Source organism: Varroa destructor, unplaced genomic scaffold (assembly GCF_002443255.2).
Source record: "Varroa destructor unplaced genomic scaffold, Vdes_3.0 BEIS01000006.1, whole genome shotgun sequence".
In the NCBI taxonomy this organism is placed as follows: domain Eukaryota; kingdom Metazoa; phylum Arthropoda; class Arachnida; order Mesostigmata; family Varroidae; genus Varroa; species Varroa destructor.
In genome coordinates this window covers 16,190,482-16,216,112 of record NW_019211459.1, presented here as the reverse complement: position 1 = coordinate 16,216,112, position 25,631 = coordinate 16,190,482, and the positions used below count along the sequence as shown (strand labels likewise).

The window sequence follows — 25,631 nt, the reverse complement described above, 5'->3', positions numbered from 1 at the left end:
TGGACTAGGACCAGTCGCGATGCTTCTCAAATAGATCATGTCGGCTGGATCTACCCTAAGGCCAAGTAGCTGTGAAACTGTACTGCACGGCTTATGCTATACGCCGACGTGAGTGATCCAGTCTCACCGAAGTGCGGGGGAGCTTGGCTTGTCCTTTCTGGTCACGCGGTGGGTTCGTGGTCCTACGTTTCATGAGGATGAAATGATCGGATGGGTGTGGTTTTCGTCAGTGTATATGTTATTGGGAGGTATGATACATTCTGTGTTTGGCTGTAGATGAGACCGACAACCAAGCGGACGGGCTAGGTTGAAACATGGAAAGTGCTCAGGACCTTTTCTTCTAAAAGAAGTAGGGTATCTAGAGGTCTCCGTAGAATAGAAAATTAAGGCAACTATGCAATCCAAAAGAAAAAGTGCATCGTTTTGGTTTTGCCTTCGCCCGCTATACGAACAGCGGTAGCATCAGCAACCTGGCCATTATCACTGTAGCCTATTGACGCACTACAAAGAGTGGGCGAATCAGTTTGCAAAAACAAAGTACCTTCTCACATCTAGAACGTGGATGGAGAGAAACTATTCACAAATATTCTTAACGTGGTACTTATCGTGCAATCTTCTACATATGCACGGATACCGTGGCACAACTGTATCCGTAAAGGTGAATCTAAACGTTTCGAAAGAGTCTCAGGGAACGTTTGCCATTTGTGAATTTATGTAAATATCCATATATGCGAGCTGCAGAAGCTTCTGTTGAACTGTATTATACACTTTGCCATAGCTTATTTACCCACTAGAAGCGTCATATACAGCCACGGGGCAGAGTAGAGGTACTTTGTAGGGATGTCAACAGCTTCGTAAAGGGAAAAAAAGAAATACCTAATGGTGTTTTTATGACTACATCGAATTATATAATACGAAGCAAAATATTCAATTTCAGTTGCCCCTGACTACAGAAGTTGTGCCCGAATGTCGCTATCGCTGCCATCACGTCTGTTTAAACACTCCATGAACACACGCCTTTGTTCGCTTAGGGACTAATCTTACAGACAGTGTAGGCAGTATGGTTCTAAAATGATATCGGCTTACCTGATATAAGAAACAAAAACAATCAAAAGAATGGGCTCTATTTCGTCATCTAATAAGAATTTGTTCTCCATGTTTCGGATTTTACGTCCAATATACCCGCTAGACATTTCATCAGACGACAGTATGCTTTTATCCAAAATGGAGGAAAGTGGCGCGTTTTTCTTTAATCGCAGGTAGAAAGAGCTTCAGTGGAACGGATTACGGTGAGTGTTGCGATCGATTATTTGGATAAGTGAGTTTTGTTGACGATCTTTGCTTTGTTCTACTCGTATTGTGTGCAGTCAGCAGAAGGACTATCGCGTCGAGAGGCTAAGACGACGACGACACCGGCATGACTTTGTGCCCTGTTGGCATCTACTGGGGGCGTCATTAACGAGAGAGGGAAAAGTCAACAAACTACGTTGATGAAGATAGAGAAACCGTACAATGATCATGGAGGCGACAGGCTGTTATCATTAGGTACGGATGCCTCTGCGTTGGACGTTAATACGACGGAGGTAATGATCGGCATTACAACGGAAAGTACACAAATGATATCAGCGCTGGATGATGGTTGTCTTTACAGTAGAGAGAAAACTGGGGTCTGAAGATTGGGTCAAACTTTGAGACCATCTTTGAATTCACATTATTTGTTGTGTGTAGACAGCATCGCGACACGTCTTCAGAATTAGGTACAGTTCCGTTCAAGCGGCTTGTATTTCTATTAACTTCCTTAAAAATAGACAAGCTTTTAGGACGATCAAATGCTTAAAGCAAGACCGGACCAGCGTGCCAGTTAACTAGTGGAGCCTAATGAGAATTACCCGATAGGTCTTCAGGCGTATGACTACGTAGACGATAAGTAGTTTAGACATCCAACGTGTAAAACTCAAGTTTCGAAGATATTCAATATCTGACTGACACTTACACCATCTATGTGCTCTGTTAACTTCGTCCGAATCTAGTCAAAGTATATCAGTTGTGAGGAAGTCTTTGGTCAATAATTGAGACAACGCGACATTCCACGTGACAAGGCCCTCAAGGTCAACGACGGCTCCGAGATTGTAATAAGCTTCCTGACTTTAGCGAAAGGCTATATTAGGACGAAAATGTTATTATGGTTCAGAAAGTGCCTTGTTGGCAATGTGTGGGCAGCGAATGATGTGAAGAAGCTTTTATAATTCAAACAGTTATCACTAACTATTTATGAAGGTTATTAAAAAAAGAACTGATCTGAATCTACCATTGGGAAAGCTAGACAGTTTAACCTTCAAGTTCCGATTGAGATATGAAACAGATATTTTAAGAATGTGCTTGTACTGTTTTGGAGGTTCTCCCTCAAGTGATAATCGGCGCTATCTCAAGCTGGGGGGTCAGTGCCATGCGCCTACACAAACTGAATACACAAAACAACCATTGTTGACACAATTGGTGCTTGATGCTGAGGGAAAAACACACCTGCTTTTAAGGATATCGGGTATTTTCGAGGGAATTTCCCCCATCGGACCTTTAGCTCTCGTAGCTTTAAACATATTCGTGTTTAAAGCTACGAGTAGCCAACTGATTCGGCGCGCTTTTATGTAACTTTGTGTACACTTAACCACTAAACTTAAAGATCACTTGGTTAGTCTGAGAAGAATTTTTCTTGACAGTTATGATCAATTGACAATTCAAGCTCATGTTCCCATATCCAGTTAATACAATTTACCATATGTGTATATATATATATATTACCATATGTATATATATGTAAGTTGGATGTACACTATGTGAGTGAAAGGGGGTATTTAAATAATCATAGTCAGCAGGATACTTCCAGAGTTGAATAAAGCTAGCTGAACACAAATCTCCTGGAAGGTTTCGGAATGACTGAAGAACTCTAATAATCATTAGAGTTAGCTTCATCAATTTTTGTTCATTGCACAGTTCATCCATATCTTATTATATCTGAATAATGTGGGTTTACGTTAATATTGGTATCTGTAGTTATGTAAAGTGATACGTTGTACGCCGGGGTTTATTAGACGGTTTAGCGTGCTTATCAAAAGGATAACCAACAACAAAATAAATTTGCTATCGGCTAGTTTTTATCATTACCATCATACCAGCGTAAAATTTACCATTATCTCGTATTGTACCAGTCTACCAAATACTTTGTTGTTAAATCAACATGGTTAAAGACACTTTGTCCATTTCTCTACGAACGGTACGTACGCTATTGTGTTATTTTTAGCCAGATACCAGTAGACTAGCCGTAGAACAAAATATTAGATAAAATGTCATCTTTTGTATGCCACTTGTCTAACGACGACTAAAGTACTTACGACCGTGTCAAGCCGCCCCAAATGCAGAGGATCCTGTTTGTGGGCTTTGGCCTCGACCTACAAAAGGGCTGTACTGGTCAGCGGGTCGCTCATGATGGTAGCCCCGTACAGGGAGGGTGGGGCTATATGAGTCGGTAGTTATTTAATGTTATCGATGAAAGCAACCGGTGCCGCGGGGGAGAAAACATTACACCGCTGCATTCGTTAAAGGCTCTTCTGTCATTTGGCATGAAGGGGCTCGTTACGATTCACCAATTTCTGAGACAATGTTAATTGAAGGCCCTTCTATCGTTGGCGCACATGGTTCCCATAGGTGAAATAACGTGGGTTAGGGGTGCGGTCATATTTATGTGACTAATTATTTTGTGCGCAGATGTTACGCACTGAATAAAAATAAAGAGAATGTATTTCTTTATAGAACGGACTGTGATTTTGGCTAGCGAAGTCGATACCTCATGTTATTATTTACTGCTAAGGACAATGTGATCTCGCATTTGCATAGCGTAGACTATGGGACCAAACTTATATATTATCGAGGGCGCGGTTCGTTTAGACTCGTTGCCGAGTCGTCTTCGTCCGAACAGTTGGGTGGAAATAGGGAATGCGTCTGACCGACCACCCCACAGGGTTCACATCAGCTTTTCATAGCCGAACCCCCTAAGCGAACGTTAAACAAGTTAGATAATTTCCAACAATATACAATAGACCACCCAACTACCGAAATTATTGCTGGCGTTTAAAAATAAGATTGAAGACTTTTTGTATATTTATTTTTCTGAATTGTCAGTGCCTATATTCCTGAAAGTGTTTCACAAATAGAATGAAACCTACCGAAACGCTTTTCAGAGATCTTTGCAGATAGGCAAACTCCGTTGAAAAAAAATTATCGACTATTAAAACGGGGACGAACTTAAAGAAAAACACTGTTTTCGAATGAAGAAAAACGTTCCCGTTTAAGAAGTGTGTCTACGTATGTGGCCTATAAGAACGAATCTCACTTGATAGTTCTGTGGTGGAACAATAACTCGTAAGTTAATACACGACCCGATTCTATAAAAATGTGCGGACGGGAAAAGAAATCTGCTCTTAGACCATTATCGTAAGTGGCATGTGTAAGCTAACGGTGATATTTATTTGCAACATAAAAGAGGCGCAGAAGCTACAGCAGTGTCGTAATTCCGTATGCCGACGCGGTATATGGAGTAACATAAAGGCACCGGGTCTCTCAAACTGGTAGCTGGTAACAGCGCGACGTATGCAAAAAATGTCTCGCAGGCCCATCGCTGAACGTGCCCCATGTTATCCCGTTAACAGCCCCTTTCCCGTTCCTACTCCGAGCATATGAAAAAAGCCACGGAAGCTCTGAAATCTTCTCAACTCATCTTTTTAGCCCGGTTATATATCTTCGAGTTAAAGTTCATCAGAGAGAGTTCAATCAAATTTAAAAGACATCCTTTCCACTTCCAACGGCTTTCCTGCTTGTCTTGATGCGTTGCCTCTGTGCGCAAAATTGCCTCCTTAGTTATGGGTGCAATAGATCTCAAGAAGACTTTGCGTGTTGGCACCATGGAGCGTATAAAATGCGGGAATATTGACGATAAGATACAAGCAAGGAAAAGATACTTGAACGAACCTTATTCAGGCTGTGAGGAAATATGATAATTGTTTAACAAACGAAACATGAATACTGTTAACAGTGAAAAGCGTATTCTTCATTGATTCAGATAAATCATAAGCGCCGAAGCTATGATAGCTTGCATTTACGTGTCATCTAATTTAGGTGCGTGAAAACAATTCCGTCACAAGTTAATTAACTTAAATAAACGCAAAAGATCGGGCTGAATCTGACGGTTACAAACTTATTTTTTCACATATAGTTGCGTTTGCTGTCGAAATTACATCTGAAAACCCAACATCTGTATAGAACCATTACATCGTGGTCGTCGTCTATGGCAAGCTGCCTCGACTTCAAGTGCAGTGTGTAACTAGACCGAGTCACCGTTCATTTTATGCTGGCAGTCACTTCATACTGGTGATGCGAAGTCCAAATGCGTTGGACGATGTGAGACAAACCGTCTTTTCGGAAATCCGCACAAGTCAGGGTCTATGGCACACTACGTGTACTGCATGTCTCTGTTAGTCTGCCACAACATACACTCTTGCAAACCCTAGATTCTAATTCTCGCTCCTTTTTTCTCGGCCAAGCCATTATACAACAACGAGTTCTTTATTTTGACGACTGGTTGAAGATACGATCATCCCAAAAAACTAGAAACGCCAGTGTCTTTTTCGCGAGGAGCGTGCATAGTGTATGGGAAAAATTCCAACACAAAGCTACAGATAAGTACTGGAAGAGTTCCGAATACATCAACTAAACCCCCCTCAGCATTACAAAACATAATAACCAGAAGGCACAGCGGCATGACAGACAAATAAGTGCATATTAGAAGAATGCTGCACCTACCTCGTTGGCCTTCCGGCAATCAAGCCAAAGGCGAGAAAATAAGTTAGCTCCTTATGTGTTGATGATTTATTACGAACAACCATAAACAATTAATAGGTACATGATGTAGGAGCGTTTGAGAGCGGGCCTGTTGGATGACCGTGACTCGTGAGGGGTAAAGCAGTCTGTTTCATTGAGTCTAAACGATAACGAGCATTTGCTTTGTTCTGCTTCTCAAAGGGTCCCCCGTGTAGAGGTACTCCTTCACTGTTTAGCCAGGCTATCCGATACAAATGAACTCTTCGCCAGTACTACTATAACCACCAATAACAATGCAGACGAAGCAAAAAAAATACATCTACCGATGCAGTATTTGAGTAAGACAAGTACCGTTTTGCTAGTTTGACTTGTGCAGTGCATCCAGCTCACAAAAAAAAAGAAAATTTATGGCACTTATTAAAAAAAAAAGAAGAACAAGGACAACTACACCAATAATAGCAAAGAAGCAGTGTCGAGTCTACACTCTACAGCGGCCAAACTCATCGCTCCTCATTCATGGCGCTTTTCGACGCGACTTTGTTCGGCGGCCGCCCAGCCGTTCAGTCATTCAGTGAAGGTTGCTTTCAGCTCCAGGCCGACTTCATTGAATACCTCGCGATCAAACATACTTTAATAGCCCCGCACCCATACAATCGTATAATGGCTTTAGCAAGCAAACATATTGTTTGTCTCAAGCATCACGAACTTTCGCATTCAATCGCTTGGTACCGCTGGCAGCGGACCCGACTAGGCAACGCACGTTCGTATTATTGTCAGTGCCATAGATTGCTCGAGATGCTACGGCGTCTATTGTTTTGTTCCTGTATGCTATGGATCCTACAACTTCCATGTAACTTCTATCTTGAAGTTACACTCGTAACTCAGAACGCGCAAAAGCCGTTGCTTGACTACTTCACGTTCGTCACAACACGTTGAGCGGTTTTAGCGATTGAGGAACACGGCTGACTTTAGCATTTGCCAGAGGTCTATGCTGTATCACGATGTTATTCAACGAACGGATCAAGCAAGGGGCAATCGGAAATCTGGGGAACGAAGGGAGAAATGGCCAAACGCGCCTCCCTGCTCATATTGTCTGACGGTAGTCGATTGAACGACCCGCCTCACTAGCTGCGATGACCGAAAAGCTCTGACCGGCTCACTTCCGGTAGGCATTGGTTATTCTCTGTTGGTTCACTAACAACCACGAGGAGCGTACGGTATGGAGTAATGAGTCGGCTGTAATTTTCCAATAGACCTCTACCTTTTTTTGTCGAAATCATCGTCTATCTCTGTCGCTAGTGACTTTTTGTTTTTTCGCTCTTCGTCCTTTACTGCCTTCTCATTGTCCGACGCATCGTGCCCTGTGTATTGCCAATTTGCAAACGTTTATATAGGGGCGCATGGGACAACCGCAAGGGGATGCAGTACGCAAACGACACGTGTACACAGCGGATGGATACAAGATGCTCTCGCGTTTCCTGCGTGCTTCGTTGACTGTGGGCTACCTCAGCTGGCGTTATTACCAAAGGAGACCTCTCGAACCGCAGACATGTGTCTGGATTTAGTCCAGTCGGCTGTAACCATTGTTGAAGTCGTTTTTAGAGTTTTTTTTTCCATTATCGACTTCGACGCTAAAGTAATAACATGGCTTGAAATCTCATCCGATTCTAGAATGATTTATTGTAGATATTTATTTAGAACGTTCGATAAGAACAACAAAGTGAGCTCAGTCCTTGGTGTTTTTTTGGACAGAGCGTAATGGCGATACACAAACATCGGTACTATGAATGGGCCTTCGATAAGTTGGTTTTTCAATTTATCGCTCGATACCATTAGTGAGCTGAGACGAGCACAGATGCGAATATGACCAGTCGCCTTCACTGGGCCAATGTCATGCACCCACATAATGTTTATTACGAGATATATTCTGAAGGCAAACCGAGTATTAGTAGGGCACCATCGTGAACCACAACAGTTCACAGGACTAAATGGTTCTTCCTCGGAAGCTGTTGCGATGTCCGCGATGCGCCGTCTCTTATTGAGAACGGAGCAACGGATGCCGGCCATACTAGATCGCTGTGGGTCGTACCATCTCTGAAGCATAGCGTGATACCCTATGCATCGAATATCGATGGGCTCGTCAAATCACGGCCACCAAGTTTTAGCTGCGTGTCCATTACCGTGTCGAACCCGCGGCTTGCAACTGCCGTTCCCACCAACTGGTGCGAGAGAGATAAGCGTCGTCATCGTCGGTGTCCTCTACATCCCATGCGCCAGTCGACATAGGGCATCTTGGCGTCCTTACAGCGAACTCATCGGGGGATCCAACTGCCACCTCTGTTACTGCTCGTTCTAAGAGGAACATTCAACCATGATAGGACCTGCTTTTTTCGCATACGATTTGTAGGTGCATATCGTGTGCCAAGCTCGATATGGCCATTTGCGCGGGGTATTGTTGTGGATCAAATTTACGAAACAACCCTAAGCCGCCCATTTGGGGCGGGACATCGTGGAGTACTTGTCGAGTCCAAAAGGCAACTAGGAAAGACATGCAAGCGTTATGACAGAAGTAGCTTATTTTTTGTAGCAAAATAAGGTGACAAGCGATTTTGATATATTTCAGCAACCCCATAGGTATAACAACAACAAGATAACGGTTTTAGATAAGCTGCTGCTGTTGTGGGAGATGCGTCGTGTAAAGCTGCTCATAACTATGGCCGTTTTCACATCTGAATAGGCAGAATGCAAAGAGATCTGACTTCGTCTAGAATAACCTTATGCTCCAAATCCATGATTAGCATTAGTAGATGGCCACCTGCGCATTATAGTCGATACGAGGATGAAACATGATGGAAAGGCGAGCGTTGCCTTTGAATTGGTTTAAATTTAGACATAATAACTATATTCGAATATGTAATTCAAAAGCAACTCTTCCATACTTCATTTAATTTATTGTTCGTTTTTTGGCTAACGTAAATTTCCGAACGTTTTTGCAGTGTCCGCTACACTCCTCCAGCGCCACTGAACATAATTCGATCTAGCAATTATTATTTAGGGTAATATTTGATTATAAATACTAATCGTCCCGAATAATCCGAATTTTCCATTGTTTGGTTTTTTGTTCAACTCTTTTTTTTTTTTTTTTTTTTTTTTATTATAGTTTTTCAACTGTTAACATTTGCATGTAACAGCACTCAGTACTAGTATTACCAAAATGCTATTTACTCTTAGAGTTACCAAGTCAGCAACCGGGTTATCGTTACTTCGACTGCTACTACTAGACAGTTACTGTTAATCATTAACGATCGCACCAATGAGAGAGTACTGAGAACAAAGCTACCCCTCAAAATTTCAATGGTCATCAGCCACTTATGGCAGAATTCAACTTATTAGCCTTTCTATATCAAATACAACCCTTGAACTCACCTCACTCATTGCTTAGGACCTTTGACAAAGAGGTGTCTTCACCGCTCTAAGAGAAACGTGGTGTATGGTGGTTGTATGGAGGAGTGGCCACTACTCCTGCACGACCAGAGAGAAAAGCCAGGTTTAGGATGGTTTAGGCTTGCATAGACGCAAGCAAAATCAGCCATGAACAGAAATTGAAACAGCATCTGCTAGCACTTTTTGGCCTTTTTTTGTAAATAGATCTTCATCTTTCAGTTGTGCCGTTCGTGAAGCCGTCAAAAAAAGAGGCAAACGCCGTGCAACACCGCGTGCAAATTCTTACGCGCTTTTGAAAGGCGTGCTTTACTTTTGCCTTGCTCGTTCCGCTTTCACAAACATCACAGGGGGCTAATGAATCTGCCACAAGCCAGCACGCTCTTATGGCTCCCAGCTCATGTCGTATTCGTGAGCTATACCGGTGGATCAGAGAAAGTGACTAAGAACTATCATACTCAGGGTAAAGAACGGCTACAGATCAGCGAAGTACAGTTTCGGTTACTAAACGTAGGTCAAGCGACTCTCTTGCAGGCTAGTCCAAATTGAATCGGCTAAAATGCTTTCATGGGCAGTTGAAACGCAGGACTTGTAACGATCAGGTCCAAAAATCTATCCCCAACTGAATCAAATTGCTCAAGTTATTAGTATTATTTCACCGCGCAGTAATATTGATGAGAACTTCATTGCACCCTCTAGCCAACAAACGTATGAAGTGATTCTCGCTGAACAGTAAACCCTAGGCGGGACAATCTCAGCAGGTGCGCATGTTTTCCTATAGCTTCTTCTAGTTTTCTCTTTCAAGCTCGTTCTGTTACAAAACAAGAGTAGCTTTGAATCATACTAACAATAACTAATTTCAAATAATTAAAGAAAAAAAGCAATATTTCATTATAAAAGATGTTTCGGCAATTTCTAGAATATTAGAACACTAGTCTGAGTACCTCTTATTCACACCAATTCCTACCACTATATTTTTTAACAGCCTCAGCCCCTTGAAAAATGATGCATCTCTCTAGGGGTAGCCGACACGTCGTCCTATTTTGTCCAATTGAATTTTCCTTTCTAATAGCTTTGCACACGTCCCTTTCAGTACAGCTTTTCCTGTGCTGAACAAGTACACTTGCTCACGTACTGTACCGTTAGCTCGTTGATTTTGCACCAACTGCTCAATAATGTATCAGGCAAATTTGTACTCTGACAGGGACTCAAAAACGTAATCTGCCGATAAAACAAGCCGTTTCGGCGCTCGTACAACGCAAAAAGTCACCTCTCTTACTATTACTATAAATCTTAGCGAGCCTAAACAAGCGCGCGAGAAGTCCAAACAAAATCGACCACTACGACACTGTTAGCCACGAGAACGCTACAGATACAAACTTCTATTGATGGATCCGGTCCACTACCTAGGACCACGTTCTAACATAATTCCTTTGCCATCTCTAGATCCTAGAGGAGTCAATTATGATCTTATGTTAAGGAAAGAAACAGTATTTTCTAAATCACACCTTTTTTGCGGTAGACACACTGACCTAGTGGCATGATTCATCAAGGACTTCCGAAGTTATGAACCACAATGGAATTTTCATCCAGAATAATATAATGCAAAGTAAGCCAATTATTATCTCACCCTGTTTTATCTCGTTGATAATTTAGTCCTATTAAAGGGTAGCTATTAGAAATCGAAACCTAAGTAGAACAACGGCTCATAATGAACAAATCACTGGGTCACGCTACTAGGTCCGACAGCGTTCGGACCGCTCAAGAGAGTAGTTTTGACAGATGGCATGGGACACTTAGGCTAGTTTCCTAGGTAGCCTATGTTGGGACTAGGGTACCCTTATCTCTTAGGCCGCGAAAATTTTTCATCTTACCCTCCCTCATAAAATACTATATTAGGCTCCGTTGATCCTGCGATCCTCTCGTTTGCTTCAAACACGAACATTTCCTGTAGGTTTTCTTTTTCCCATCTCAGTTACAATTTTTATATTGAAAATCCGTGCGGGTCTGTTCAAACACGACACACAGACATGAACGCGTGTCTCTGTTCTTAAAATAACAAACGTAGCTCTTTCCTGAATCACCTCTATTTTTGTTTCACGTTCAGTACTAGCACGCAGCCGCTCAAATGGTTTCTCCGTTCGTTCCAGACAATAACAGTTCTGTCATGGCGGTATCCACGGCATTACAGGTGAGATAGACACGCACGATGTCTACCTAATCTTCCAGGGTTCATTATTGGCTGCTGGAGAAGCCGTGGAGAGATTTGGCCAATCAAAGAGTCTAGCACAGAAAGGGAGAGAAAGCGTTCCACACAAACGACCTGCTACAGTAGCAACGTTGAGTGGTAACGTCGGGACGTACCTAAAACGCGGCGCCGTAAACCAAAGCACAGGAAAGCAGTTTGACGTAAACCAGACATCATCGCGGATACTAGTCAAAGAAGTGATTCGGTTAAACTGAGGTCGAAGGACCTTTTTAGTTGGGCACCAACTGCTACTTGGCTAATGGTTAAAAATGGACGCCTGTCTCTAAAGCTTTATTTCTCCCTCAGGCTATAGGGTGCTCGCTCTTACGTCGAAGGAAGCACACGAATGTGGCGATGGCCGAAAGGCAAGATCGAAGTGCCGCTTACGCCATTGCCAGGCTTGTTGTCGCCGCCGCTGACGCGCGCTACGGTTGTGGCGTAGTCGACGCGGCCTAGTTATCAAAGCAACGCTTTGTCATAAGCGAAAGAATAATAGGCGTGTAATGGGCACGGAATCACAGCCAGCAGGTCGCACGCGCATCGGCGTCCGTACGGAAAAAGGAATACGGTAGAGAGGCACGTCAATCGTTTTTTAGCCCAAATCGTTCACGACGAAAACGAACAAACGGGAAATCAAAGGAAAGTCTACAAAGTAGTTTTAGTTAGCCTGACTTGTTTAGTTACGTCTACCGGTAACCTTTTCGGCCCGCGCGAATCAGAAGATACATTTGAGCAGGAGATTATGTACGATGCTAAACAATTTGAGTGGTAACTGTTTGTAACTAAAAAGACATATGTTAATGGTCTATAGTATAAGTGGATCAGCACGGTACACTCTCGTGAGGAATCACTGCGCCGACTGGTCTCTTAGATAACAGATCCTCCATAGGAAATTAGATAATATATATGCGAAGAAAGAAAGTTTGGTCCATACTTTTTTAGTTAACTTCTAGACTAGCTCAATTCTACTCGACGTAACGGTCGACGATTGGTTTTATGCTTTGACGTTTTAATTCACTTCAAAAGGTCGATGTATAAAACCATTTGCTCTATTCACTTACTTTCTATCGACAAAAGAGCATCAATGATGTTCATCTATAGGTAAGCTCAACTATGCGGGGCAATGCCAAGTCACTTAGTTGCCAGCGTTGCAATTTCCTTATTTGCTAATTCCGTCATTACTTTAGCTGGCGCTACCACTATTTCATGATAAAACCAAAAGGTCTATTTACTGATCGTGCGTCGGTCGCATAGCGAAACTAAATGCGGCGGCGCGTGACGTAACATTGAAGAGCGCGGTCCACGTTTAGAATGGGTTCCTTGGCTTCTGCCAAACTCAGCCTGGTTTGATGTCTGCTAGCATGGACCGGTTAGCTAGTCGCCCTTTGGATCGTCGCAGTGTTACCAACACCGGCGATACATATCAGGCCAATACACAACACAGCGGCGCGCAAGCATGGGAAACTAAGCTCGAGATAGAGAACGCTAGTCGAACACAGTTCAGTGTCGAATATAGCCCACGCCCGAATACACATACAGCTTAACGACTTATATACAACAAGTAAATATCGACAGCATTACAGGGAAAGTCACAGGCAAACCACAAATTGGGCCTAAGGTTGGGCAACTCACATAGGATCAGGTACAGCGCTTCGTCTTTTCTTGCGAGAGCTTCCCGATATCCAAGTCCAGAACCCTGCGTTCTTTTCATTGAAGAGCGCGCGGCCGACCTCGCGGGTGCAGTAAGAATGGTGGCTCTTCCCCCCCCCCGTCCCCGCGTTTCCTCCTTTGCCCATCCAGCAAGTAAATCGTCACAACCGTAGTTATGGATCGCACTCGGTGACTCTTCCACCAGAAACCCAGTCAGCTAACTTAGTCAACTTGCCGCGACTTCCCCACGCCGTTTTGGAAAAGCGGTAGTATTACTTCGGCAGCGGTGGTCACTCTTGCGACGTACATTAAATGCTTCGGCAGCAGCGGAGTTTTCGCGCCTATTTCTTTCATCTATCCGATTGATGGGCGCATGAACGAGAACCGCCCTCTGTTGTATCGCTTTATGCAGGCCAATGGCTCGTCACTGGTCTCTGAACCACAAGAGACAAAGACCGAAAAAGGGGTACGATGAATTGTTGACTGGAAGATCACATCAATGACGCAAATAGAACGCCACCTTCCAGACGATTGCACGTCGACGACCGTGGGGTTGAATTCTCGTCGTTGACCTAGGACCATGGCTCCTAGGAGCGTCCGTAGGAAGAATGCGACACAGGGATCGAGTCCCCTTGAGAGTGCGCCTGACGTAATAATAGTGCCACCAAAGACTAGCGAACATGGCCCGTAACGAAAGTTGACTTATATAATATGACACATATGAACAAAACCTGAAGAGAATACCCTCGCATGTAAGTAAATGCTTCGGCCTTTACTTCCCATTACTGAATATTGTTTTTGACGGCTGACATTTTCCAGCAAGAAACGGGTCCGTAAGCTTAGCAGGTAAACATATTATTACTGCACCATCGAGCGGTATGCACCTTAGCATGTGCGAACTGGACCCGATCCGTAAACCTCACAAAAGCGTACCCATGTTTCGATCAGTAGAAACGTCTATAAATGGTGTATAAGAAATGCATAGCGGGGAAAATAAGCCCTAAATTCACCTTCAGAGCTATTCAAACTCTGCATGTACGATTACTGTATATCCCTGGTATATCGTAAGTTAAGTTCAAGCACACACTTGTTAAGCTAGAAAGAACATTTACTTTTATATCATAGATTTTCATTATTCCAAATCTAATTCATTCAAACTTCAGGTTTAGACATTAAATAATCACTATTGAAAATTGTTTGAGCAGGAGAATCATTAATTATGTGGATGAAACGATCTGAAAACACAGCTAAGTTCAGGAGACATCTCTATGTGTTTTATAGCTCTGGCGGAGTTGAGGCATCGCAAAACGTACCCTCCTTAGCTGCTAACCTCTATCTAGGCACATAATAGGCGTCTATCGATTTCTGTCGAAGAGCTTTGGTGAGATATCTTGTTGTGTAAGCACGCCCCGACATATGGGGCAGTTCTAGTACATAATATGGAACCTCTCGAAAACTGGGCATTCAGCACGATTATTCGTAACTAAGAGGGCTATTACTGCCAAGGTAAATTTTTGGTTTAGCACCATCGCCAGGTGTGGCGTTAAAGAGCTTTTTATCGTATATAATGTTGCAAAGATATTTTTTTGCAGATCTCAAATGACATTTTGGGGCACACATCTGCATCCATACCAAAGAGCGTACAGCAACTCGAGGTCGATCATAGAAAAAAAAAATCACTTGACAGACGAGAATGTGTCTCGTTTCAAGATGGTTGTTTATTTGTAATTTCAGTACATTATCGCAATTTTTTTTGCATTGTTTCACGGTGATAGAAGATAGACGCATTGTTTTTACTAGTTAACTTAACACTCTATAGCTGTTTTCAAAAAAACAAAACCGTTGTCCTAAGGTAGAAGAATGTCCTTAGAGTTGATCGTATAGCCAAAGTTATGAACATGTTATTATGACTTTTACGTCGACTATAAGAGAAAGCCAACTTGAAAAATACCGTGCGCTAAAAAACAACTTAATTGAATTTTTGACAATTGGAAAAGCTACAGTTTTTTTTTTAAATGTTTCGTTGCCAAACTATTAAATAAATTTCGTGTCGTCGTCTTCTTCCTTTAGCTTTCTGGTTTTCTGAAACCAATTACAAATCAGTTACTAAGCTAAATATATTTATCTAGCGTAAGAGTGAAGATAGAGCTGTTACTATTATTCACGGAGAACAACACGGCGAACGATTCCCTTTAGTAAGTGACCTTTACGATAACGTCTTCTGACGAACACGTTGGTCTACCAACTGAGTCCGCATATTCACGTGACTTGATACCATTTACCTGAATTCAGAATTGCTTTGACGTCACTCATCTTCAAAATGCTTTTCCCTAATATAACCCCAAAAAAGACGACATCATACTGCGTATGCCTTCGTTTAAAAATTAAGCATCGCATCTCAACAGATGCTTTAGGCCACCTTATAGTTCTACATAGCTAGCTCTCTTAGATCGGGTACCTGCCCGATAGGACATGACAGAGACCATTACCAGCCGTTAATTTATTAATTTCTAGTAGCTGAGACATTTATCTAACGGTGAAATCAACTGGAACACTTTTCCATTTTACGAAACTATTGTGTCTTCAGTGGCACAGCCTGATTCAAATAATAACAATCGACTGATATTCGAAGCTGTAAGGCCTTCAACGAAGCATTTGCAGGATTTCGGATCTCACCTTAGAAAATCATAATTCATCAAGCAAACACCAGCACGTAATCAGGCCTGTTATAAGTCGGCAATAAAAATTCAAACTTCTTTGAATCAAGCGAGAAAACGAAAGAAGAAGTGTACCCAGCAACCTATTATGCTATACGTTCCATTCTGAGCGTTAATTTTAGATAAAACATACACGGAGAATCCCCTTTATTGCTTGGTTCTACAATATTCTTAGTTATACGGGTTATCTCTTTCGTAATATTCATTTACATAACATTCATCGTATGGAGTACGTCCAGCTATCACGAATAAGCACTTACTAAATCAGTTACTAATATAAGATAGAACGGTATCCTTTTTTTTTAGGTTTACTTTAATTGTATCATTTCGAAACTTACGAATCAGTATGGTGATTGAGATCGATGTGATAAGACAATGTAACGAGATCTGATGTCCCCGGGACAACGAGAGCTTCGTCGATGATGATGATGAAAGCGGAAGCGATGATGACGATGATACTTGCACGCTTCGATCAACTCGAGTTCGCGCAGTCTTAGCCGGCAAAAAGCCACCTTGGCTTTGCCACTTACCCCCGGCCTGAGTAGCCGGCAAGTGCCTCCATGTGCACCGTTTTGGTCTGCGGTGACAGTTCATCTCCGCGCGCCACATCGTATTGGGCTAAGCATTCGCATGGCTGTGGGCTTCCGCCGTTAAACGCACTTCAGTCAGTGCGGGCAGAGCTCTATGCAGTTGCTGTTTTTGTCAAAAGCTTGTTGACCGTAGACAAAACCATTATCTGCTACATGGTATTGTTTAAGATGTTTATTCTTTGTGTCAATACACGTTCCCCACCCAGCCGCTTTGGTAACATTCACTACAAGCAATTCACCGCATAAGTAAACTCCACAGGTATCCTAAATAAAAGCAGCATGTAGTCATACACGATTGAGCATTCAGATGACAGAGTCATGTGTGCAATCATGGTTCAGTGGAGACAGTAACTATGTAGAAATGCACAACATCCAAATCTCTACATCGTCGACTTCCTCGTAACTTCCTATGGATAGAAATAACCCAACATCGTGACGAGTTATATGATGTCGGCTGGTACGTGAGAAACAATTCTCGGCGAACTTCAGCAGAGTGACTACAATTTCCGTTTTCTGTCTACGTGAAGCTCTTCTTGTTGATCAAATCGCATATCAAGCCGAAACTTTTACCCGGATTGGGTTGCACTGGGACACATGTTAGCAATACTTACTTCTTTACTTCGTTGCCTTTTATTCGGCTAGACGTTGTTAGCAATCGCCTGCTCTTTATGTGATCCATACTCGATCCATCATGGTTAAACTTTGCCTCGTAACGTTACTTTATAGCACACCCGTCATCCACGTTCGTGTTTAGTTACGCTAGTCGTCATGCGTTAGAATAACCATCCAGCGGTGCTAGGTTAGGCATCGGGTAAATTTGAAAGCGGGAAGGGGGGTTAGAGCCTATCACCATGGATACGACACTACCTCAGAACCACCATCTGGACTGGATTGCCTTGACGTACCAGCCATGAGTCTCAGTACTTGCTGCTGAGCTGTTCAGCTTCCGTTGATCCTATCCAGTGTTGTCCTATCCACCGCGTTTCCGCGCGATTCCAGAGGTCCTACATACGCTTGTCTAATGGCGTATCAATATGCTGCTACACACAGTATACCCCTCTCTCTCTTTGTATCTACTGTCTATTTATACACGTGTGTATGTATGCGAGGAACCATGACACGCGCGGAGCTCCACGCGGTCGCGGAACTACTACCTGGATAGATTCATTCAGCGCTGCCGCGTTCTGTAGCTTAGGCACAGGCTGATGTAGTTGCTGCTACTGTAGTTGCTGATATAGTCGGGTCGACCTCACTCCTGCGCGGGCTCCAGTTGACTGAGTTCCTAACGAGTGCAGCGCACTCATGCCCTCTCCCATAGGCGGGGCCTCACCGGCAAACCGGCGACGATTAGCCAGCCACTGCAGCTAGAGTAGCACGACCACTTTGCTTGGCCTGCCTGCCTGTAGTAGCGTGGTGTGATAGTACCTTCTCGCCGGTAGCGCCTTCTCTGAGCACAGTCTAGCTCCGGAGACGACAGCCGCAGTGACAGAGGTGCCGTACGCTAGAACGCTGCAGGCCACACTGGCTGCTATCAACTGATTTAAAGGCATGGGGTAAACAAATAGGTTCACCTCTGGTGGCAGTAATATTAGCAACATCGAAGTGGCTGTTTCAAACGCTGCTGGTAAACAGTGGCTGATTATAGGGGCCGACCCTGGACGTTAGCCACGGTTACCGATATTTGACGTTCGCTACCGTTTACATTTACATTATAACGGCATTCGAAAAGTCCAATTCATCATTCATGTAGTATACCATTTATGTATGTAGTTGTGTAATGTTGCTGATGATTGGCACCTATACTGACCGAAGACGGCAGCGGCAGATGCAATATTTAAGCTTTAAGATTAAACCGTTCGTCTCTATTACTGAAAATTTGGAGCAGCCGAAACTGTATATCCTCCCTGGTTTGTATGTTCATTCGTATGAATGAATTTCCTTCAAGCTCACTTTACCTACCGATCCACCTCGGTTTGTCTGAATTTTGCTTCAGACGAGTCCGCATCATCATTGCTACCTAGTTTCTGATACCATAAGCACGAACACAAGGACGACAGGGACACTGCACCGGAAACAGATGGTTATTGCCTATATAGGCTCTGCACACATCTGTATATATATATGCTATGGCCATCGACCGGACATAGCGGCTGCTACGAGCTAACATCGCCGGATTTGATGCAGGGTTGCGTCAAAGGAAAACGTGCTAAGTGAACTTACAGCATCGTCTGTGATATCGACGAGCCAATTGATTGTTGCTATTGGTTACTGCTACTACTATTCGAGACGCTTATAATTTCCCCGCTATTACTGGGATGCTGCATGTATACTGTTACCGGCCCTCTTAGCTAATTGAGGCATGTGTAGTTCCGTTAGTCATCTTGGCACCGGGCGGTTTCGTCGTGTGGTTAACCTCACGAAGTCTCCAATTCGCGCGCCAACCGCTGCTATCTCTCATGCATTTGCTCTTGTCGATTGTTACGAGGCATTGGTCGCTCCCCTCGCACTTCAGGACACAGACACCTGGTCGACGGTCTCCTCAAGGTCGTTCGAATTCGGACCTTTTCATTTCGAGAGCGCGACCGCGCACGCGACGGCGACCCGGTAAGAAAGGAAGTGTGCGCTGAGAGAACAAAATTGTCCTGGTAGTAGTGCCAGCAACAGACCGCTTTTATTATTATGCTGGTGTATGCAAGCATTTTGTAGAAGCTAAAGTTATGAAGAGAAAACGAGGGTGCCATATAACTAATAAAATTCAGTTTTGAGTAGTTACCTATTTAAAAATTAGGAATAACCGCTTGGTAAATAATTAATGAAAATGGGTCAATTTTGAACAACGCAGGCTTCTCAATTTGGTACTCCTATTTTTTTTGCTTTTTGTGGCGTTCCAAGTTCATCCGAGATTGCTAACTCGATTCGATGAGGCAAAAATCAATTTATTTAATTGATTTTTTCTAATTATTTTACTCAAGGTGTCTATGCGTACTCATAAGTTCGATATTAAATAAAGTTAGGACATAGGAGTATTGCTTCAGAAAGAAACAACAGGCCTCGTTAGAAATACATGCTGCTGTTTTTAAAGATATCTTTCAAAAACGTTTGTGAATTGCAAGAAACAATTTGGTGGTACGCCGTAATAACTGCGAGGGAGCATAAAGAATAAAAGTATATTAGGAGCGTAACGATTTTCTAATTATAACTTAGTTACCTACTATTTTTAATTTATAATTACTTTAAAATTTATGGTTACTTTTATTTTTATTTTACTTAATTAGGGAGTGAAAAAGATCAAGATTATGGTTTTCAATCTCGTTATTCAGCGTTATTGCGAAAACTTCATTGCAACTGGCATAATCTATTGAAGAAAAAAAGAAGGTATATATATGTATATGCGAAAATGTCCGATTAAATACTAGAGAAATACAACATATCCATAACTCAGTTCCAAACGTCCAATTCAATAGGGCATCATTTGAAAAAAAGGTAGTCACACCGTTTATAACTGTGACGTACCAGATTGAAATTCACATGTTACTAAAAATAACTATAAATACGGTGTTTCATTAATCATCGAAAGATTAAGTAAGTTCCGAAAAAAAAAACGTCATGGAAATAAGCAGCATGATATTATTGTAACCAATCATTAAAGAGAAATTATTTTCAAAACGCGTGACGGACCCAGCTAAAAAATATTGCGTCACAATTGTTTTTTTCTTTATTTAATCAGGTTTGTTGTGTACCATAGGCCGTTGACAGAGTCTGATATCCTTAGAAATGTCTAGATCCCCTTTGAACCATGATACAAGGTGCTTTTAAAATGCGTGTATTTCGTTTAACAGAGTGCCTACCCCAAAAAGAGCGTCCGTCGCAGGCATTTTCACTAGTAGGTAACCAAGCAACACGAAAATAAGTTAACTTGCATTACAATTTATTCACTTAAATTATTGTTACCAATGGATAACGGGCAGGTCTAAAGGAAAAGCAAAAGTATGAATGAAGACGTCCAAAGTCACGTACAGTTTGAGCTGTGGTACTGCGCAATCATATTAGAAAAAGGAGTCTACACAAAAGCCAATTTTGTTAGAGAAGAGCAGCCTGGCACATGTTAATGTAATCAGGCGACACCCATCTCACGGGTTGCCGCGCAATGTATCTAAGCTCTGCATTTGGTATTGAAGATCAAGGCACCAACAGAAGCCAAAGTCGCTATTCAGCTAGCAGATAAACCCCTCTATTTGGTGGAATTTTGGCTTTCGTATGGCGGCTGTGAAATACACCTTGTAGTGATTCACCAGTTTGATGCTCTTAATTGACCGACAACTCGTCTTACAGCCACAACGTACGAAAGCGAAGCTACGCGGACTTGATATCACTGCGGCCCAGACGTCATGCCCTTGCGCATACTCAGCTTTCCTGCGGTCCTATTAGATTACTTTCGATAGAAGAATGCGTAGGGTTTAGTAGTCATCCTGTAAAGCAGGTCTGACTTATGGGCGCATTGAGTAACTATTCACGCAGTAGATCGAAAGCGTTTTACTAAGGAACAACGCTGTAAGTAACATGAATTAAAAACCGCCATCAATCTCTGAAATACAGTTGTCTTCATTTATTAAAGTCAACGTATATTTGTAAAAGTTAAAGGTTTCAGCGCTTGCATAGTACTACATTTTTTGTAGGGGGCGGAGGGGGATGTTTTTTACGCACATATAGACGAAAAAGACTGTTTTTCTATCACTCATATAGTTTATCTTCTAACAAACGTCTTTTTAAATGACGGAGCTTGATGGTGTTACACAAAATTAACTTTTAGTCGTGGTGCAATAAACAAATATCTAATAGTCTGGTTTCAGTACTAAGCAAGTCACAACCTAAATTTTCACACGTATGTGTCGCGCAAAAAAATATAGACCTTCAAATTCAGTATGACAAATAATTTTAATTCAACTATATGCCTGGGCTCGCAAAAATCATCATAGATTCTCGCATTTACCTTCTAATAGAAGTAGAGGGTTCACTACAATTGCAAAAGCTTATCATTTGATTAGTGTCCATCTTCGAAACAAAGCAAAAGACCCCAAAAAAAAAACAAACTTTTGGAATAAAGTTTGTTGAGACGATTAAATGGCGCCCTGGATGTCTGCTTCGAAAATCATAGACAAAGCGCTATCTTACGATCCTAAACAGCAAAAGAGAGTTGACTGAAGGAAACCTCATTCAATGGCAACGTACTTATATTTTACGCACGTTACGGCATTAGTCTCCTAATCAATAGCTCTTTCATTGGTTATCTGCTGCTTGAAGCAGAATTCCTCTTCGTTCAGACAGTACTTGGAATTCGGTGTCTGGCGGTACACCGGAGGTCATCCGAGGACACAAATGATTTGTTATAAGCATTGCATGTGTTCTTTTCGATGCTGCCTTTGAAGGCTAAAAGTCCTGCGCAGGCGGCGTTAGACGCCGGAAAACCCATCCGATTACAGTTTGTATTATCATTAGATGCTATTTATTTGGAAGAAGTGCGTCCTTTGGTGACGGCTGATTAGTAAAACGGAAGGAACTGTAGCTTGCCTTACAACTTTGTCGTTTGGTGTCGTCTGAGAAAATGGTCGAGACTCAAAAGAATCTCATTTCTCGGGTGAGTTCCCTTTACGAAAAGTAAAATCTTGATGACGACGATTATGCCTCTACTTCACGTATTACAAACTTTAGATAGAACAAACTGACCTTCATATGGTTTTGTTATTTTGGCTGCCAGACTCCTCAAGCCATACCAGTTAGACGAAGTTGGTATGGAGTATTTTCGTTCGACATCATATTTCTCAAACAGAGAAAGAAACAGCTTTCAATGAATCAATGATCATGAAAAAACTACCTACATTTTACAACTTCTACCAAACACGAGCGATCATATAAAATCAGACATCCTTTGACAAGTCTATTTATCACCAAATACGGTTAAGTGATAATTGTACCGGAGGAACACTACGAATATATGGTACTTGCTTGAGAACATCAGGTTCTTCAAAGTGTCAACGTCGTTATCTCTCAAGAAGAAGATGATTACAAAAATGTTTTTCTATTATTATTTTTCTATTTAATAGTACGTCCTGCGTAGCTTAAAATTAATGGTGGGGGGTTATGCTGTTCTGTTAGAGCTGGTAAAAATTCAGTGATAGCTTAGCTTAATGTAGCGGTGCGGGGTTGTTTCTAGTTTAGGAAAATGAGCCAATCTTCGTTTTTGGATGTTTTCGTAAGAATCCTGATTAGATTCGTATCAGTGGATGAATCGAGGTACCGGAAGCGACTGACGTTGGATAATTTTGGTTTTTTGTATCCCTTACTGGATTACCGCGGGATGACAGCATCGCTGTCTGATGTCCTGTCAGACTCCATTGCACGAACTCGGTTTGAGCTTCGGAATGAATCGGAAGAAAAAACTCAAAATCGCCAAAACACGAAGAATCGCCTTTCTTCTCGTTTTGTAAAAAGAAAGAAACAAGCTAAAGTATATGGAAGAAAACGCAAATATTGCGTTTCAGTTTTAAATAAATCGATTTGTTTTTGAATTTTCTGAGAATTTTTGGAAATCATTTCTGAATTCAGTGACAAACGATTCAAATTCAAATGCTTATTTACAGATTTTTGTAATTGGTCTACTTACGAATTCCTTTCACCAGAAAGTAATTAGAGAATCGAGGAAAGCAGTAATCTAGGCAAGACAGGTTTGTTTGATTGCGATTCAATCAGGATACAACTTTATTTAACGACGTATCGCTTCATAGGAATTAAGTACCTGTGGTCGATGAATGATATGAGTCTTTGTTTTTACTGTATTTTAGCTTCACGTGTGTTTTACTACTTTTGAATAATTGAAATTGTTCCAAGAAAAAAACGACCGTAAGAACAAACGTTTGCCTGGCCGTCTATTTCTATGTGAAGTACAAGCGATAGTTAGGATATTAGGCACGGACATGTCTTATTGCAAGTGAAACTCTTCCACAGGACTTTCAAAGCTTTCATCATGACTTAAAGCTAGGTACTCCAAGCTATAGTATTGATATAGACACCAACACACTCTCTCTAGCCCAACCTATTGAGGTATTCTTTAGCAGCGTTTATCCTTTAACTTCCTCAAAACATGGTACCTTATATGGTCTTACCCTTAAGGGTAAATACGGCCATGCTGAAGCTGATCTGAAGCCGCTCGCGTGCGAAGTAATCGCTACGTTTTCCGCTATAGAGCAATGCACACTTATGATGGTCTGACAAATCTTTGGGGTAGTTCTTTAAAACCCTTCGCGTAAAAAATAACTAAATAGTTTAATAAAACGTTATATTTAACTAACAGTTAAGCAGCAGAGTAAAATATACTTTTAGAGTGAAATATATAAAAAAGATATCATTTTGAAAATTATAGTTCCATTAACCTAAATAAGAGAAAGTATATATTCTGTTTCGAGACTTTTTAAGTAACTTATTCGAACTGCGGTTACTCGAGTTTACTCAAGTGTTCCAAATAAGGGGCGTTTTCACTGAACTAAAATTCCATGATTACATTTTTGAGAATGTTACATTTGCATTTATGCCAAACGAGCTAACTTCAAACCAATCAAAATTTGCGAAGATAAGAGTAGTTGCAAATTTAAAGAACACTAAACTAATTCCAAATTAATATTAATATAATAATTAATAATTGGATTAATAAACATCAGTATCTCTACTCAAATAAAGATACCTGTTTTTATCGGTTCACTACCACTTAGTCAACCGTAAACTTTACGTAACACCCCTGTGGACTTGATCTAAACACCTTTGTCCATTCCTCAAAGAAAGCAACTACCAATTTTTTTTATCAAAAAATTAAAATGTTCAGCTTTTAGAAATCATTATCCAAATAGGTTTAATCTATGGTCCTCGTGATGGTACAGTAATAACGTGTTACCTTAATAGGTTCGATTCTAAACTAGGCGTAGATACAAATTGTTTCGTGCTAGAACGAGTCGCCCGTTTGAAGTAACTAAAACATTATCGCATGTTAAAAATCAAACTTTTTACTTGGCTTTGTTGAAGTTATGAGCATATTGCGTTAACGTGTTATTCAACAATTACGGCGGAGCCACAGTTTTCTGATCATTGTTAACTGGTTTTTCAAAATTACTTTCTAATGGTTAATATTGATCGTGTTAATAGGAACACACGTAAGTTTTGTTTTTTTTGGAGAGTTGATACGAACTTGCATAGTATTACTTACAACACTACTTTTCGACTCTCTATATCGTCCTATTCAATAACTAGGACAATCGATGATTTTTGCAGTAATGGAATTTGTGCATTCTACCAATATAGTTTAAAGCGAGTTTCGTACTGGTATGAAAATCGAGTAAAAACCTTATCTCTGAGCATTTTAATACAACCAGATTCGAGATTACCTTTACCGTGATTGTGTAAAAATTTAAATTTAGTGCACATTAATTTTATTCGATGTTTCTGTTTTCCATAGTATATCTATTGTTGTCGGAAGGTTGTACACATATTTTGAAACATAGTTTAATTAGACGTAAGTCAGGCTAAGTAAATAGAGTTCACTATCTAAACAGCTTTCTTGGTTTATACAAATTGTGTAGCATGCCCTATGTACCATTTATATTTATAGTAGGTATATTATAATAATTTAAAATTATTTATTTTTTGAACCCGCAATTGACTCAACGTTTACACGCTATATACGGAATCATCTCGGATCTAAACTGTGAGATTCTACTATGGGGATATCCGAGAGAAGCCCATGGCAGGCTTACATTGCGGAGTGTCAACTTAGACGCAAAGGAGTACATGCCATGTCTCTTTCCATTGATTGTTGGCCATCCGATTTGTAAGTCTTGCTGGACTCAACTGGGTTTTCTCCAACTAACCCATGAAATGGCATGGTAATGCCTTAGTGGGCGTTTCCTAACGCTGAAATTCAAATTAGCGATGGCCCCACGCTCATGGCTATTACGACAGTGCACTTAAAGAGATGCACTTTAGCCATCCAAATCACACCGCTCCATATTTTATATGAAATAGAAATACAAAGCTCAACCAACGCGAACTACAACTTTAGACATATATATA

The 25,631-nt window shown here is 41.5% G+C and overlaps 1 protein-coding gene across 9 annotated transcripts in view; it reads right to left on the bottom strand.

The window, feature by feature from the left end:
- Nucleotides 1–17,749, bottom strand: part of LOC111253032 (protein kinase C-binding protein NELL2a-like) — a 44,045-nt gene extending 26,296 nt beyond the window's left edge. For 3 of the 9 annotated variants that reach the window (XR_015316172.1, XR_015316171.1, XR_015316173.1), the window contains exon 1: nucleotides 16,266–17,749. Coding sequence is in view for 4 of the 9 variants with exons in the window: in XM_086973704.1 (XP_086829830.1) it covers nucleotides 16,266–16,536 (271 nt within the window). In the remaining 5 variants the exon portion in view is untranslated. Of the gene's footprint in view, nucleotides 1–11,186; nucleotides 11,518–16,265 lie in introns of those variants that run through there. The other 6 variants (XR_015316175.1, XM_022811845.2, XM_086973704.1 and 3 more) reach the window with 5 other exon arrangements.
- Between the last annotated feature and the right edge of the window lie 7,882 nt (nucleotides 17,750–25,631).